Source organism: Acomys russatus, chromosome 28 (genome assembly GCF_903995435.1).
Source record: "Acomys russatus chromosome 28, mAcoRus1.1, whole genome shotgun sequence".
Classification (NCBI taxonomy): domain Eukaryota; kingdom Metazoa; phylum Chordata; class Mammalia; order Rodentia; family Muridae; genus Acomys; species Acomys russatus.
Window position 1 is genome coordinate 28,552,024 of NC_067164.1, and position 15,358 is coordinate 28,567,381.

The 15,358-nt window shown below is 41.7% G+C and overlaps 1 protein-coding gene across 1 annotated transcript in view; it reads left to right on the forward strand.

The window, feature by feature from the left end:
* The first annotated feature begins 6,648 nt into the window (after positions 1–6,648).
* The window catches only part of Grip1 (glutamate receptor interacting protein 1), a 361,954-nt gene continuing 353,244 nt past the window's right edge, over positions 6,649–15,358 (forward strand). The window contains exon 1 of the mRNA XM_051170528.1: positions 6,649–7,609. Within this exon, the coding sequence (XP_051026485.1) occupies positions 7,477–7,609 (133 nt within the window). The 5' untranslated portion in view covers positions 6,649–7,476. The remainder of the gene's footprint in view (positions 7,610–15,358) is intronic.

The following is a 15,358-nucleotide window of genomic DNA, read 5'->3' on the forward strand; positions in this document are numbered from 1 at the left end:
GGGATATAAAGTAGGGCACGTTGTAAAGGTTGGTTAGAGCTTGCATGGATTAAGGATCTACCGTGTCACAGGCACTAAAACAGACTTGATTCAGTGCATAGGCGAGTCCTTAAAGCCACAGACATTCCAAAAGCTCCATTTCAGTTAATGGGTTTAAACTCTTGTAGATACAGCTAGCATCAAGGAGAAGGATGGCTTCGCACTTGCCACCATCTCCTGCTGCACAGCCAGCGCATCATAAATATTGATTTGCAACACACGTGAGGAACAATTAAGTGGATAAATGAGGAAACAGACAAATAGATGGGGAAGCCAAAGTTCAATAGGCAAATGAGAGGAGAAACAGGAACCCCAGTCGATTTAAGTACAGAAACATCCTCTAAGCAAGCCCAAAGCATAGAAGTCACTGTGGAGATTTGATACCAAACAAAGCAAGTGTCTCTGTTACCAGGAACTAGGTTAGGGCTTGGAGACTAGTTTCAAGAGAAAAGGACCAAAAAGGATGGGGAAACACCTAGAGGAACTAAAGTGAAGGTCCAACTTAGGCTAGTCTTTACAACCCCCAAAACCACATCAGACTACAGGAAACTATTTTAGCTGTCATGAAAAATGTTTCTGCAGTCCAATGAATCAATTAAAAACATCTTTTGAAATGTAACAATTTGGTAAAACAGCCACCCAAAAAACCAAATAGGTAAATAGGTTGTGCTATTTCAAAGTAGATTTTCTAGGCTTTCTAAGTAATTTAAAAAGACAAGTTGGGAAAAGTAAAGGAGGAGGGAGAAGCATGAACATGAAAACCAGAAAGGAGAGAGAGAAAGAGAGGGGAGAAGGGGGATGGAGGGGGAGAGAGCGGGGGAGGGGAAGGGAGGGAGGGAGAGAGAGGGTGTTAGAAATAGACAATGTTAGACAATACATTCTTTAGAACCACTGCGCGGGGGCTTAAATGCATCCTGTGAGGTTTCAGAACTGCCTAAAAGGACTCCGCAATCAACAGTGTTTTTCATGACTTGAGAACATCTTGTTGTATGGCAACTATAGGGTCCTGTAGCCGAGGGAGACTTTCCTGTCTGAGTCTTTCCCCGAAGCACATTACACCTTCAAGGGAAAAACTACGTGAATTTCCACGCACAGAACATTTCTAAGGCTCTTGCCATGTTAAATATGGCAAATTTGAAAATTATTTTTAAACATTCATTTTTCATTCTCCTAGGCTTATTCCACATCTAGGTATTAAATGAAAATGCTACTTAATTCTAAAAAGTGGGGAAACCAAGGAAAAACTGATGGTTAAAAACTAAAGGAATGGCATCCGTTATCTAAGACCTTTGAAGCCTAAAATATTCAGAACCTCAGAATGTCTGCCTGACATTTCATTTTGCAAGAAGTCTAAACAACCACAATAAATTCACAAATGCAGACATACCACAGTTAAATTTCATTTCACGCTCGGTGGGCAAACATTATGAGGTACTGCGCACTGTCCTGCACTGCCCCTTTAACTCAAAATCTTGTTGGTAGGGGAGGGTCAACCCTGAAATACTTCCCAGATGGATGAATTAGCTTAGTCCACCCCACCCCAGCTTACAAACCAGAAAGTTTGTTTCACATTACTGTTTAGGTATCGGCGCTTTATTGAATAAATAACAAAAACAGTCAGCAATTGCATGGGATCAGATTTGATTTTCAATTAGGAATTAGTCAGGGAAAGCCTTTTGGAAATGTAGGTGTGTGTGTTTTTTTTTTTTTTTTTTTTCCCTCTGTCTGTCCGTCTGTCTGTTTTTTCCCCTCTGCATCGGTTGTCACATTGCTGAATGGGACATAGTATGAACAGGGTTTGCCAGCACGTTAGAGACAGTAGCCCAGGATGCAACAATACTCAAATTAGGTGAATATGCTTACAAACTGGAAATCTGTCCTGTATTCAGCACAGTTCTCAACTCTCCATATGATAAATATGCTTGGAAGAGAAAAGTCTGTTTATAATGATTCATGAGTCTAACCTGGCACAAAGTGATCACAAAAATTATACATACACATATATATATATGCTGATATATATATATGTATATGCTGAGATATATATATACACACACACACACACATCCATATACATCCATTTTGATGTAGAGGCCACACATTTTTTTCTGGTGTCCCTTTTGCTACCATCTTATTTCCTATTTGAGGCACGGAATGGCTTTTGATCACATCTTAATTTAAAATCACACTATAAGTGGCTGTAAAGATCTAACTTGATCCTCTGTTGTAGCCAGCCTCTTAAATGCAGTTATCCAATATTGTTAAAGATATTTGAATAGAATATTATTAGGATGTTTTATGTTTAAATTACATATGCATGAGACACATAATCTATGGGTTTCATTTAGCAAAGAGGGTGTGATAAATCACTTCTACTATAAAGCTTGTTACAGTAATATGAATACCATTGGTCCTGAGACTGAAGCACTCCCCCACTCCCCCCCACCCCTGACTCTGCCATCCTCAGTGTGACACTGTGTCTTTCCTGAGGTCACAGGAAGGCTGCCACAGTTGACCTCTCGTGCAGACACCACATCATCTAAAAGGGCTAGAATATTTAGCGTATTAAGTATTTAGCAGATACACTGCATGCCCCTACCTGCTTCTCAGAAGATACCATAGCCATCAGCAATGGAAACATGCAAAGAAGGGTGTCCTTTAATTAGCAGCCTAGGAGATTTCATAGGTTAAAGACTTAATCTTAATAGTTGGCCTACTCTTTTAATAAACTCGATGGAGAACCTACTTCAAAAGAGTATAGAAACCATACAAGTGCTTTATAGGCAATTGCCTACTTCCCAGGAGGAAAATAACGAATGCTTCAGTGTTTGTGTGTGTGTGTGTGTGTGTGTGTGTGTGTGTGTGAATATGTATTAGCTGTTCTTGGTTGAAGTACATTTTGTTGAGTAATTTGACCTACTTTGTTTTCTCACGTGAACACGTTTCTGTCTTAGAAACTTAGTATCATGCTTTAGTGCCCCTTAGCTCCACTAGCGCCCACTTGTTACAACAGCGGCTTTCTCTACAGGAGAAAAGGTTGCTGCCATTGCTTTACAAGTAATTAGTGTTTGGGGACTAGTGACTCACATAGATTTCTACCATGGTCCACAGGCATGGATGCCTGCAGGGTCCAGAGGTGACTGAGAGAATTGGACCCAGGGGAGGGGACTATAACTAAGTGGAAAGCATAGACTTATTGGTGGATGTTGCTCTCTCTCAGCTTCTATCTCTCAGCTTCTAACCGGGAACTGGTTCCCGGGTTAGCAGATCTTCTGGTATTTTAAGAAAATGTCTGGTTTATTTGTGTAATCTCCTAGCTGTTGACCCAGTTTTATATAAAACGAAAGCCAAGCACTTGGATAAGCCAAATAAAACATGACTGAGGAAGATAATTGCCCCAGGAGCTGCTGTTTGCAGCCTGTCAACTAGCTACCTGTTGAGACAGCCAGATGCAGTCACCAGTGAGGGCCACTGGCCAGAGTGCCAAGACCAGTGCAGCCTTCCTGGTGCTGTGGGGTGGGGCTGTCTCTGCAGAGATGCAGCCTGCCTGGCTGAGAACAGTGCAGATATGCATCACTAACTCAACAGTTGTCCAAGATGACTCACAGCTGTACGGTAGAAAGGGTCGGGTCTTCACTTGCTAAGCAGGAAAACTCTGAAGTAGAGGCTGAGAAGGCATTCAGAACTGTGGACTCAGGACTCTGTTCTCCTCCTACACCTCTGAGGAGACATTCCTGTCATGGCATTTCTATCTAGACACTCACCTTTGAGTTTCTAGTCCCTCGTGTCGTGCCCACTGGTGCACAGCCACATTCATTCATTATCTGTGACCTGAGAAGATTCTGGCTCCTCTTTCCTAGTTCCATATTCTAATAAAAATGATATATTCTCTGCCATGACCCTCCAAATAGAAACTCCTAAGCTCCTCTTTAGCGTCACAGCCACATGAATCCTGAGATGTTTACCTCCCAACTAAAATCCTCCAGAAGAGAGGAGGATGAGGAAATCTGACCAACAGGATGGCCTCAACATGAGCTGAACAAGGACAGCAACCAGCATGCCAAAGCAGATGAGGGAAAGACCACGAGGCCTTAAGCCTACACAAAGAACTACAGACAACCAAGGAATAACGAGTGTGTGGGAAGCAGCCTTACTCAGCAAAGAGCACACCAACTGGTTCTCTGATACCAAATGGCTGAGTAAACACAGGTGGCTGGAGACATGGCTAAACAGCCCATTCAGAAGAGCTGAGCTTTGTTCCCTGAACCCATGATGGGCGGCTCACCCATGATGCCTGTAGCTCCAGGTCCAGGAATTAAAACATCGCTGCCTCTCCAAGGCTGCATGCACATGTGCACGCACGCGCGCGCGCGCACACACACACACACACACACACACACACAGAGAGAGAGAGAGAGAGAGAAAATCAAACAGACAGACACATATAAATTACATGACAAATATTTTGAAAAAAAAAAAAACAACTAATAAAATCACGAGTTAGGGAGACCTCTGCTTCCTATAGACAGCTTGGGGACAGTTTCACATGTCTATGTTGGGTCCTCCGCAAAGGTGGTTGCTCACTACTGATGGAGAAATGAGTCTTAGCAAATACTGACGAGGAAAACAGGTGAACTTCAGTGGAGAGTTTTAAGTTGCTCTTTGTAAGGCATCGTCAGTGCTCAAAATCTCAGCCTCGTCTGATGAGTGTGTCAGCTGTTCTGGGCTTAATGGGAGCTCTTAACTACAGATGCAGTGCAGATACTCCAGCTGAAGTGTTCTTGCAGTTACAGTTGTAGTTGTCTGTAGTTGTGGTTGCAGGTAGATACAATGTGCATCTGTGTTGTTTCTAAGGAATGTGTGCACTTGGCCAATCAATCACACCAGTGAGGGTTTTTGCTTGGCTCAGTTAAGAAGAAGAAAAAACATAGTATCCAAATCTTCAAACTCTGTGTCTTTGTTAGGCTTTCTGTTAATAGTAACAAAAGAGCAACGTGGGAAGGAAAGGGTTTATTCGGCTTACACTTCCACAGCACTGTTTATCACTGAAGGAAGTCAGGACAGGAACTCTAACAAGGCAGGAATCTGGAGGCAGCAGCTGATGCAGAGGCCATGGAGGGGTGCTGCTTGCTGGCTTGCTCCCTATGACTTGCTCAGCCGGCTTTCTTATAGAACCCAGGACCACCAACCCAGGGATGGCATCACCCATGATGGTCTGGGCCCTCCCCCGTCAATCACTAATTGATCTCAGGCTTGCCTCCAGCCTGAATTTATGGAGGCATTTTCTTAATTGAGGATCCTTCCTCTCGGATGACTTTGGTTCGCGTCAAGTTGACATAAAACCATCCAGCACATCTGTTTCAAGAACAATCACATAGAAAAAAACTTGGTCTTTAGTGCAAGTAGCTCTTAGGTAGGCAAGAAAACCTCTACATTAGCAGGAGAAACTGAGCTGTCCTCCCTGCCCCAACAGTGTGCAGTGGATAATCTGAGCCACGAACACAGCTGTGAACCTTCTTTCTTCTCTATGGAGGGCTGTGCACCTTTGCCCACGTGTTGTGCTGGCTTGAGAGACCATGTGATGTTTCTCATTTATTGATCTGTTATTCAATGTCTAGACTCCAGATCGCCAAGCTTCTAGTTAATTACTTTTAATTGTTCTGCTTTGCTTAGGTTGAGGAAGCCACAATAATAATGAAGGGATTCAGAACCTAAGGACAGTGACTTTTGTTGGTGTGGTTGTTCAAAGACGTTCATGAGACAGCATCTTTTTGTCAGCATCATTAAGTTTGTATTTCTCGCCACAAATACAATCTTCTCCTCAAGCGCGCAAAACGAGGAACCTCAAGGCATAGATAGGGGGGTTTCGTGGGATTGTTGAATGTAACTCCATACACTTCAGAGCTGAAATGTCCATGGTTTGTAAGTATGTGACTTCCTAAATAAAAACTGTCCGTACTTCCTCATGAGCAGTCTATCTGTAGAAGAGAGCTGCATTGCCTGTGCACCTAACTACAGGTCGTGAGAGTACAAACCAGGCCCCCCGGGCCGGCTCTGCAGACTTGTTTTGATACTGTGATTGAACGACCATTATTCGGTCAGACCCATTTCTTTAAATTACATTTCTGGAGACAGGAAGCTGTAGAATTATAGTTAGTTTGCTAGGTGCTGTGAATAGTGAATTAGGCTGTGAGCCAAATGGCCTGTTCCTGGTGTTAGAAAAACCCCATCCATGTGGAGGCTTCTGGAAGAAAGACCCTAGAGTGGAGAAGATCACACAGGGTTTATGCTTATCCATGTAACCTCCAGGGGAATTCTGTTCTTTGGCCTCAGGTAATTTTGATAGAGTTGTTGTTTTGGTTTTTAAGTTGTTTGTGATTTTTTAAAAAGATATAAATAAAGGCATAGACACATTTAAAACAGTTTCTCCCTTTAAGGATTCAGTTTCACTAGCCTTTTAGCTCATTTGTTTTATTGGTTAAGCAGCCTGCCGTCTCAGCCCGAGCCACACTTGAGGTCCACACACTCAAAGTTGGATTATTTGTGTTTCCTTTCTCTGAAACCGTGCGGGTTTCCTTTATTTGCTGTTACTAAGCCTATGGGAAGCTTCCTCTGAGAAGCGCATTTTAATATTTAGATCAAACAGCGATTGGAATACATTAATGCCCAGTGGGTAAGCGTGTCGTTTGGAAGCAGCTGCTGAGCCTTCTCCCTGCTGCTCCAATTAACACATACAGCACACTCGGTTGGCAAGAGGGCTGTGCATATGGATGAAACCACTTTGCAGATCACTAGCAGGGCTTGCCAGAGAGCCCTAAGGGTTAAGCAGCCTTCTCTTTTCCGAAACTGTAGCTTTCTAGGAAGCTTTCCACGCTCCCGCTGTGCTTTGACCAAAGGAATGCTAATAGGAGTAGGTAGGATTAGCAGGTGAGGAAACCCAGGGCGTCCCTAGCTTTGGTTCAGCCCTCTGACTAGCGCCCTCCCCCACCCCGCGCGCCCCTGGGATGGAGGTGTTGGGTAGTGACATTTTAGAGCTGGGACGCCTCTTGCTTGAAGCTCAATCTCTTGAACTTTTGTTTGGTTTGGAAACAAGTTAAAGCCCACAGCCTTGCTGTTTTCCCCTCCTTTTAAGTGTTATATTACTTTTATTATCATCTTACTTTCTTTCTCTGCCCCACCCATCCTTTAAAAAAAATAGTAGATTTGACAGTTTCTTAAGCTAAATGAGAAGTCTCATTTAGGTACTCCCATATCGCTGTTATGTTTTCCCCTGCTGTGGCTGAACTCTCGGCCCGGATGGGCACAGGAAGAAAGGCTGGAGGGTAATGTGTCCGGGTCCCTGGGCTTGGTGAGGGGCATTCATGCTTCAGCGCCTTGTGGAGCAGCTGGGCTGTCCGCTCTGCTGCTGGCTGTGCCGCGCTGCCCGGGGAGCCAGTCATGGACCGCTTCCTGGGATTTGTCAAACAGATCCGGAGATCTAGGAGAAGAAAGGGGAAAAAGTACCGTCCAGAAGAGGATTACCAAGAGGGCTATGAGGATGTCTATTACTACGCTTCTGAGCATTTTCGAAGTAAGCGCTTCCTTTCACTCTCCCCCTCTCCTGGTCCTTCTCACATGCTGGGGGCTAACAATAAACCTTGCATGTTTCTTTACTCTTGGATGCAGAAGGTTTACCAGATGGTGTTCTTTGAAGTGCTAGGTCCATTGTGCTTGATTTGTTGTGAGCCTAGCTGCCAGATCATACCTAGACACCGCTACTAGTGCGGGTCTATACGGAGGTTAATATTGTAGATGTAATTGATTGATTCTGTTATTTTAAAGAGCCGCTGGGGGGGAAAAAAGTATCGTGTAGGTGGCTAGAATATGTTCTGTTGTTGTTGTTTTCCCCCCAATCATTTTATGTGTGCGGGTTTTTTTTTTTTTTTTTCTCCTTTCCAGATAGAGAAGGTTGGATTGTTTGAAAGTCCTTGTTCATATTGAAGTTTATGCTAATGATTAATGCTCACTGTCCGACTTCTGGACAGTTAGTTACCTGTGATGGAACCCATGCTGTTTGTATAAGGAACTTCAAATGCTTTTCTCTGATGTGTGTTCCTAATTTTGTTATTAAGTCAGGGGAACTCCTTTGCTGACAGCTGGCAGCAGCAATACCTGTAGAAATTATTTAAAAAAAAAAAAATACCCACATGGAGACATTTGTAAATTGACTTTAAAATCGCAGAGAACTAAAATTTTTCTTGTACCTGTCAGGGTTTCTGGTGAGGCTTAGAAGGGTCCCAATAGATTTAAAATGCCCAGAAATGCCTCAGGGTGCAGAGAGAAAGCATTTCCCTGCCAAGATCACTGAGTTTATGTGCCCAAATGAAGGAAAGGGGGCTGACAGCTATGTGTGATCTACATTTTAAAAATTAAAAGTTATTTCTTATCTTTTTGAGCAAGGATCTTTATGAATTTGTACTTGAACCACATTTCCCCCCTCTGGCCTTTTGAAGTCTAACCATGAATGTATCCCATTTATACCTTTTGAGCATTGACTAATAAATAATTTAGATCCTATTTCTGTGGCACTGAAAGGCATGAGAATTATTCCTACATGACAAACCCCTGCTGTGATTGATGAGGGTCGAGGGTTGAAACCTCATGTGGTGACAGTAACACAATAACGCAAATTGTAATTCTTTGATATTTGCCTGAACAGTATTGCCATAATGTTTTCACAGAGTCTTCTCTGAGTCTCAGGGATTATTTTCCTGTTATACTGCCCTATTATGAATAATCTACTATAATGTAGTGACAGTCTCTGTTTCCTAAATTTAGCTTCCTTGATATATTCTCAAATTTAGCTAAGATTTGTGGCACATAAAAAAGAAATATACTGCCAGCTTGCATGAGAAGTGATTCTGAAATGTCGAAAGTACGGATGGGGAGCTTAAGAAGATGGCCAGGGCTGCTATTCCTTGAACATCTTTCTGGTAACCAATCCCCCACCCCCCACCCCCAGGCCTAACTCACACCCTCTGTGACTTATGTCGTGCTGGGTGTGTGTACAAAAGGACCCAACAAAAATCTCTCCGATGCTTGCATCCTAATTGTTTTGCTGAGTTTTTTTTTTTTTTTTTTTAAATAAATTTGCTGAAAAGCATGTCAGCAGGGAGAGTGTTTTTCCATGAAGAGAGTAAAAAGATGACACAACGGAAGACGATAATTGTCATTCATCAAGTTCAGCAAGTCAGAGAAAACTGTGCTTTCTCTGATTCATCAAGGTCTCACTAAGGATAAGATGCTAATGAGCCAGCCTTTGCCTCGACATGGGAAAATAGCATGCGGGGATTACCCTGGAAGCACCCTTTCTTCACAGGACGCAGCTGAGAACTTGTGGACTTAGCTGGCTGTTGGGTCCCCAACTTCAATAATGCACCATCACAAACAGAATGTGTCACAGCGAAGTGACATCTGGAGCTTGGCATTGCATCAAATATTAAATAGCCCAAGCGTTTGCAGAAGGCATGTCACATAGCACAGTGACCTCAGAGTGCATCTTCGGTTCCAGTTTCAGGACCTCCCCTGAACTGGACAGAGAAGATCCACTTGTATTTTACTGCTATGGAAAAGTGTACAGAGTAAGCTGATGATTAAAGCCAATCTTCTCAAATGAGTAATACAGCCAAATTCAGTTACATCTGTAGCATATCTATTTTAATTAGTCTTTGGTATAATTTGGAAATTTGTACCCCATGTATTTCCTCACATGGGGAGAAACCCTGTTACATTAAGGCTAAGAGTATGGTAGAATTTGTTGATGGTGTTCACATATTATTTAGTGATGCCATTTATTTTAAAAAATCATGAATTTTATAAGAAATTTATCATATGATAATGAAAGGTTGAGCTAATAAGGGCTTCCCCCAAATACCCCCGAGTTCTTCCCTCTCTTGTACAGTTTGAAGGGCTTACTGATAGTTTTTATGCCAAATAATGTGTCTTCCTTTCTGGATTCTAATTGAGAGCTTCATCATCTTTTCCTTTATCTTAGATTCCCCTTAGTTATCATACTAAATGCCAAAGACCAAATTAAGATGTTAATAGGGCCAGATGCTGTGGCATAAAGATTGTTCTAGTAATGGATGACTTTTCTGCAGCCCTGTCAAAGCTGGCTTTTAACAATGATGATAGACCGGTTTTCTTAAAGAAAAAAAAAATCTGTGTATTATTTTGAACCAATATATGCAACTGTGTACAAGTGGCAGGACAAGATATTTTACTAAAAACTGCCTTCGTCACTTATCAATTCTTTTATCATTTTAGAGTTGTAGTTTTAAGCAAACAAGACAGAAGAAGCCTTAGGCACATCAAACAGTTCTGGGTTTTAGTTCATAACACGTGACACAAAGTGTCTTTATTTATAATGATTTTTCCAGGTACAGAAATATAATCTTATATTTTAGTATTTTTATAATAATTCAGGTAGGAACAGTGGTAGTCAGGAAGAGGGGCAGGCTGCCTGCAGCATCTTGCTGTTTAGCCCAGGCCTGTTTCCAGCTCTTGGGCTCTAGTGAGACTCCTTCCCCAGCTTCTGGGGCAGCTGATAACTAAATGTACTGTTACCACCAAGTAACTATAGGTAAAGAATTAGACCAAGGGTTTTAACTGATGTCTACACCAGACAGTGACTGTTCTGAAGGAGCTGTCTAACTAGTGAACCATTCATTTTGATGAGGAGCTGTCAGAGGGAGATCCCTTTCACTTAAGATCATGATTTATCTCAGCTGTTAAGGAATTTGGGTGATTTTTGATAACCAAAAAAAAAAAGTTCTGAATATGTCGGTGAATCAGTTTTATAGGATCTACCAAGGAACACCATTTCCTCTTGAGATTCTTGCATAGATGATTCGAGTGATTTTCCTTAGTAAGAGCTTGACTCAATTACAAAACTGTCATAAACCCGAGGCAACAATACTTTGGAGCTGGACTCTAAAAATTCAGTTTTATTATGCTTACTGTTTCCCCTCATTAAATATTAGATTATTGTGATCTTTATTTTCAAAAAAGGCTCTGGTTGGTCATGCTCATTTTATTTTCCATACAAATTTGAACATCTGATCCTATTGTTACATATATTTTTATTCCATACTGGTTACTATTTAGGGTATAAATAGATAGGATACATCTTGTATTCATTCTCTTTGGACTGGTGTTAGCCGGGATAGAAATCCTCACTTGCTTTTATTTCTTTGCTGAATTATTGAGTGGTAGGAACCTGTTTATCTCTTACCTACTCCAACCCTGGCACCTTTTGCAAGCGCATCATGGGATTGAAGTAGGCATGGGGTTCCTCCATGGCAACTACTCTCCTGAGTTTTCATCTTAGCTCATCTTTGCTGGAGCAAAGCTGTTTGTGAAAACTGTCCCTGGCAGTATGTAGTGCCCTCTAGCTTTTCCTCCTGAGGTCACTTAATGTGAAACTGTAGGAAGAGTTGATGAACATAGCTACTGGGCTGGCCTTTTGAAGGAAGATCAGATGTATTAACACAGTGTTCTCGTTTGCTGTTGTTACTCTTGTTAGCTTATGCTAACCTACGATTCTCACATGGTGTGTGTCCACATAAAAACATTATAGCTAAGCTGTTTTGTCAAGCGATATATGCATTTGAAAGTCCTGCTCAGGCCACTCTGGCTTCAACTTTATTCAAATTTCATTTTAAAAATTCTTAACGTATCTTTATTTAATTGAAAAACATTGCATATTATATTTCTTAGGGCATAAAACAAGTTTGGTGGTGGATATTTACAGTAAGGACACCTTTAGACAGGGAAGTGACTTTAAATTTATTTATTTATTTATTTATAATCTATACAATGGCTCCCTCTCTTCCCTGGAGGACTGTCGTCTGGCTAGGGTTCTGTCTTGATAAATGTGCCGGAAGGATGCCAGAGTGAGAAGGTCGACATACACTTTAGCAAGAGGCTAACCTCTCCTGTAAGATGTGCAGAAGCTGAGCATGTAGTGTGTCAGGTTTCCTTGGCCTCTTGGGGGAGAAGTGAAGAGAAGTGGGGGAGGGGAAGGAAGGAGGCAAGGGAAGCTTAGCCATCCTTACTTCCCCAGAGCTGACTCACAGAAGCCTTTTCTTCCTGTACTAGAGCCAATGATCATCAAACTGACAGGTCCTGGATGTGAGGTCCTGGATGATTCACTCCTTAGCTGTACTTAGTTTGACTCAAGAAGACCCCAGAGGATTAGAACAACAATTATAAAAGAGGCAGGCTTGGTTATGAAGAGGCACTTGGTTTGTTTTATTACCATCCTCCCCATTTTTCTTTTGAAAGAATTGCTTTCCATCTGCAGTGCATTCGTGTTGCTGAAAATTGATTGGCTGGCGTATTCCATTTGCTGGGTGTTTTGTATCACCAGCTTTATTATACCAAGCTGTATTTTTTTTCTACTGGAAATAATTTAGGGGAGCATTAAACTTGAAGGTTCTTTAGAATCTATATCGTCTGACCTGTGCATTTCTTAGATGATAAATAACTAAAACCTCCAGCAGGTTAAGTGATTTTTGCAGGCCTGATTGATCACGTGATCATCACAAAGTTGGAATTAGAAGGCACAGCCCTTTCCTAGGTTTTCTCCCCCCTAACCATTACCTTTTCTGTACAATTTAGCTCTCTGGTTACTTTTCTGATAAAACTCAAGAGCCTAGGTGTATACACATATGGATTAGAAACTTTCCATGATAAATTGTTCATTCTTTTAATTCTGAGTCATTTTATTTATTAACTTAAAACTGTAAGTCAAATGAATATGTTTTATTTATAGATGGTATTGATGATTCATTATCAGTGACTCAGAAACCTACTTTCTGCATCACTTCCCATCTGTCCTGTGGTTCCCAAACACAACTGTTTTGTTATCAAATATGTCTATCGGGCACTTAGGATAGCAAAGTTTCCCTAAGAATAAAAGAAGGAATAGAAGTAGTTAGGTCTACTGCCTGGTGTAGAAAATCCTTCCTCAATACCTCACAGTAAGGACAGGTGGGTCAAAAGTTTCGATGGGAGCATCCTTGATTCCAGGCAAGAAAGGAACACTCTTAAAACCTATGCTTCCTCTAACCAGATGCCCAGTTACATGGTAGGTCACTTGCATAGACTGATAAAGCGTTACAAATTCAGAGTCTTTATCCTGACCCAAGTAATTATAGACTATAGTGAGTGTAGTGTACTCACATGCTATGTCTCCTCTCCGCTTACATTCTCCCTTCACAGATAGAACATACGGCGTGAGGAGGTAATTCCTTCAGTGCTATTTTTGTCTTAACTGTACCCAGAAGGTCTTTGTTCTAAGTCCACATCCCATGTAGCTTAAAAAAAATCTTTCTGTTCCTTTCCTCACCTCTTTACGTTTATTACTAAAAGATGACCAAGCTTTTCATCCGTTTATTGAAAATCATGCTTTAGTGCTCTCTGTTTGCATGGTGTGGTGGTGGGCATCTATTTGTCTTCCTTGAAACTATTTTTCTCCTTTAGAAAAGAGCAGTCTTCATATTTAAAATACATAGTTTTTCTAAATTCTGTCACTATTGATTGATCAAATCTGTCGTGCTTCTGGTTTGTACTGTTCATTGTATGGAGTTTGGTTTAGGAATAGACGCACCAAGCAGGCTGGGCGCAGCACAATGGTCTGCCACTTGGGCACTTGGGGATTTGTAGATTCAACTGGATGTCAGGGTGCATGGAGAAGCCACCTGTGGGGTCAGGGAGAATGAAGCAGCAAATGCATGAGGTGGAAGCGAAACGTAAGGGACTTCTATACCACAAGGTCTCCAGGGCCACGCAAACTGCTGCCAGAGTGAGAAAGGATTAGACCCAGAAGCAAAGCTTGTATTGGCTAATTCTAATCTGGTAGTGTTAGAAACTTTTCTAACTTGAAAAGAAGAGCATTTGTTTTCACTTAATAATAATAAGTGCCAGAGATGAAAAAACTATATGGTCTCCATTGAAAGTTCTGCCTTCTATCTAAAGATAGAAATCTTAATGGATCTGAGAAACGGTGACATTAGAGATGAATCAATAGGGTCCTTATGCTTCTCGGTGTCTCACTTGTCCAATGGGCCACAAGCTGCTGGTGCAGGACACTAAAAGGCCCAGGAGAATGGAATCGCTGATGAGCCTAGTCAGTAGCCCTGGTCTCACAAGACCACCCACAGCCCGCAGGGAGCTACGCAGAGAGGATACCGAGGGGACATATTTAGGCAGACGGCATTTTCATTTAGCCTAGCATCTATTTACCATTCATTCCTTGCCCCCGCTTTACGAGTTGAACCCTGCTTAGAAGGACTCACATAAATACTCCACACAGCCCTCACCCCTCACCGACTAACTCACTCTGAAGTTGGGGTGTGGGTGGGGACTCGATCGCACTGGTAATTTTGGATCTGCAATAGAAGTGACAGAATCCTACTCTGTTATCCCAACTGTTATATGATCTCAAAGGCAAAAGGCTCCTCTCAAGCATCCATCCATAGAACCCAACTATGGAACCCGTTGCTTACAAGCTATTGGGTCTAAAGATGTATAAAAACAAAACCTAGGCTCACATAAAGTACTAAGCCTGTATATATGCATGTTGTAGAAATTATTTGAACTGAGTCTATACTGTTATGAAGTTAAGTCAAATACATTCGTAAGTCATATTTTGAATAACATAAATAAGAGATACATGTTTCCTTTTCTCCCCTCCTCTTCCTCTTGCAGGCTGAGGCTAGGATCCACCCACCAGCTTGCAGATGCTGGAGAAGCACTTTATCACTGAAGTACATTAGCCCTTGTTTTTTTGCTGTTGTTATTTGGCACTGTGGCTCAGAGTGTAACTCAAGCAAGCTGGCCTTAAACTTTGTACAATAGGCAGGTTTGTCTTGAACTTAAGTTCTGCTGCCTATGCTCTGTCAGTATTGAAATTAGATTTATGTGCCTTCATATCTGCTTCTTTTTTATTTCCTATATTTCCAAGAAGAGAAGGCCTGGATTGGAGGTGTGGCTTATATATACTGGCAGTGTGATGGAGTAATAGCCTAGTACATTTAAGGCATGGTTTCAATTCTTGGCACGGCTGAGGTACACAAAAATTGAATTTGCGGAAATCTTGAGTCATTTTTATTCTTCTAGCAGATATAAATAGAATATCTCTAGCTCCCAAAAGCCAAAGCCAAAATGCTCCAAAATTAGAAATATATTGAGTATCAGCATACCTCCACCGACAGAAACTTGGATACTTATGATCATATGACATGTCACAGTCAAGGCTACACGCACACTAAGGGTG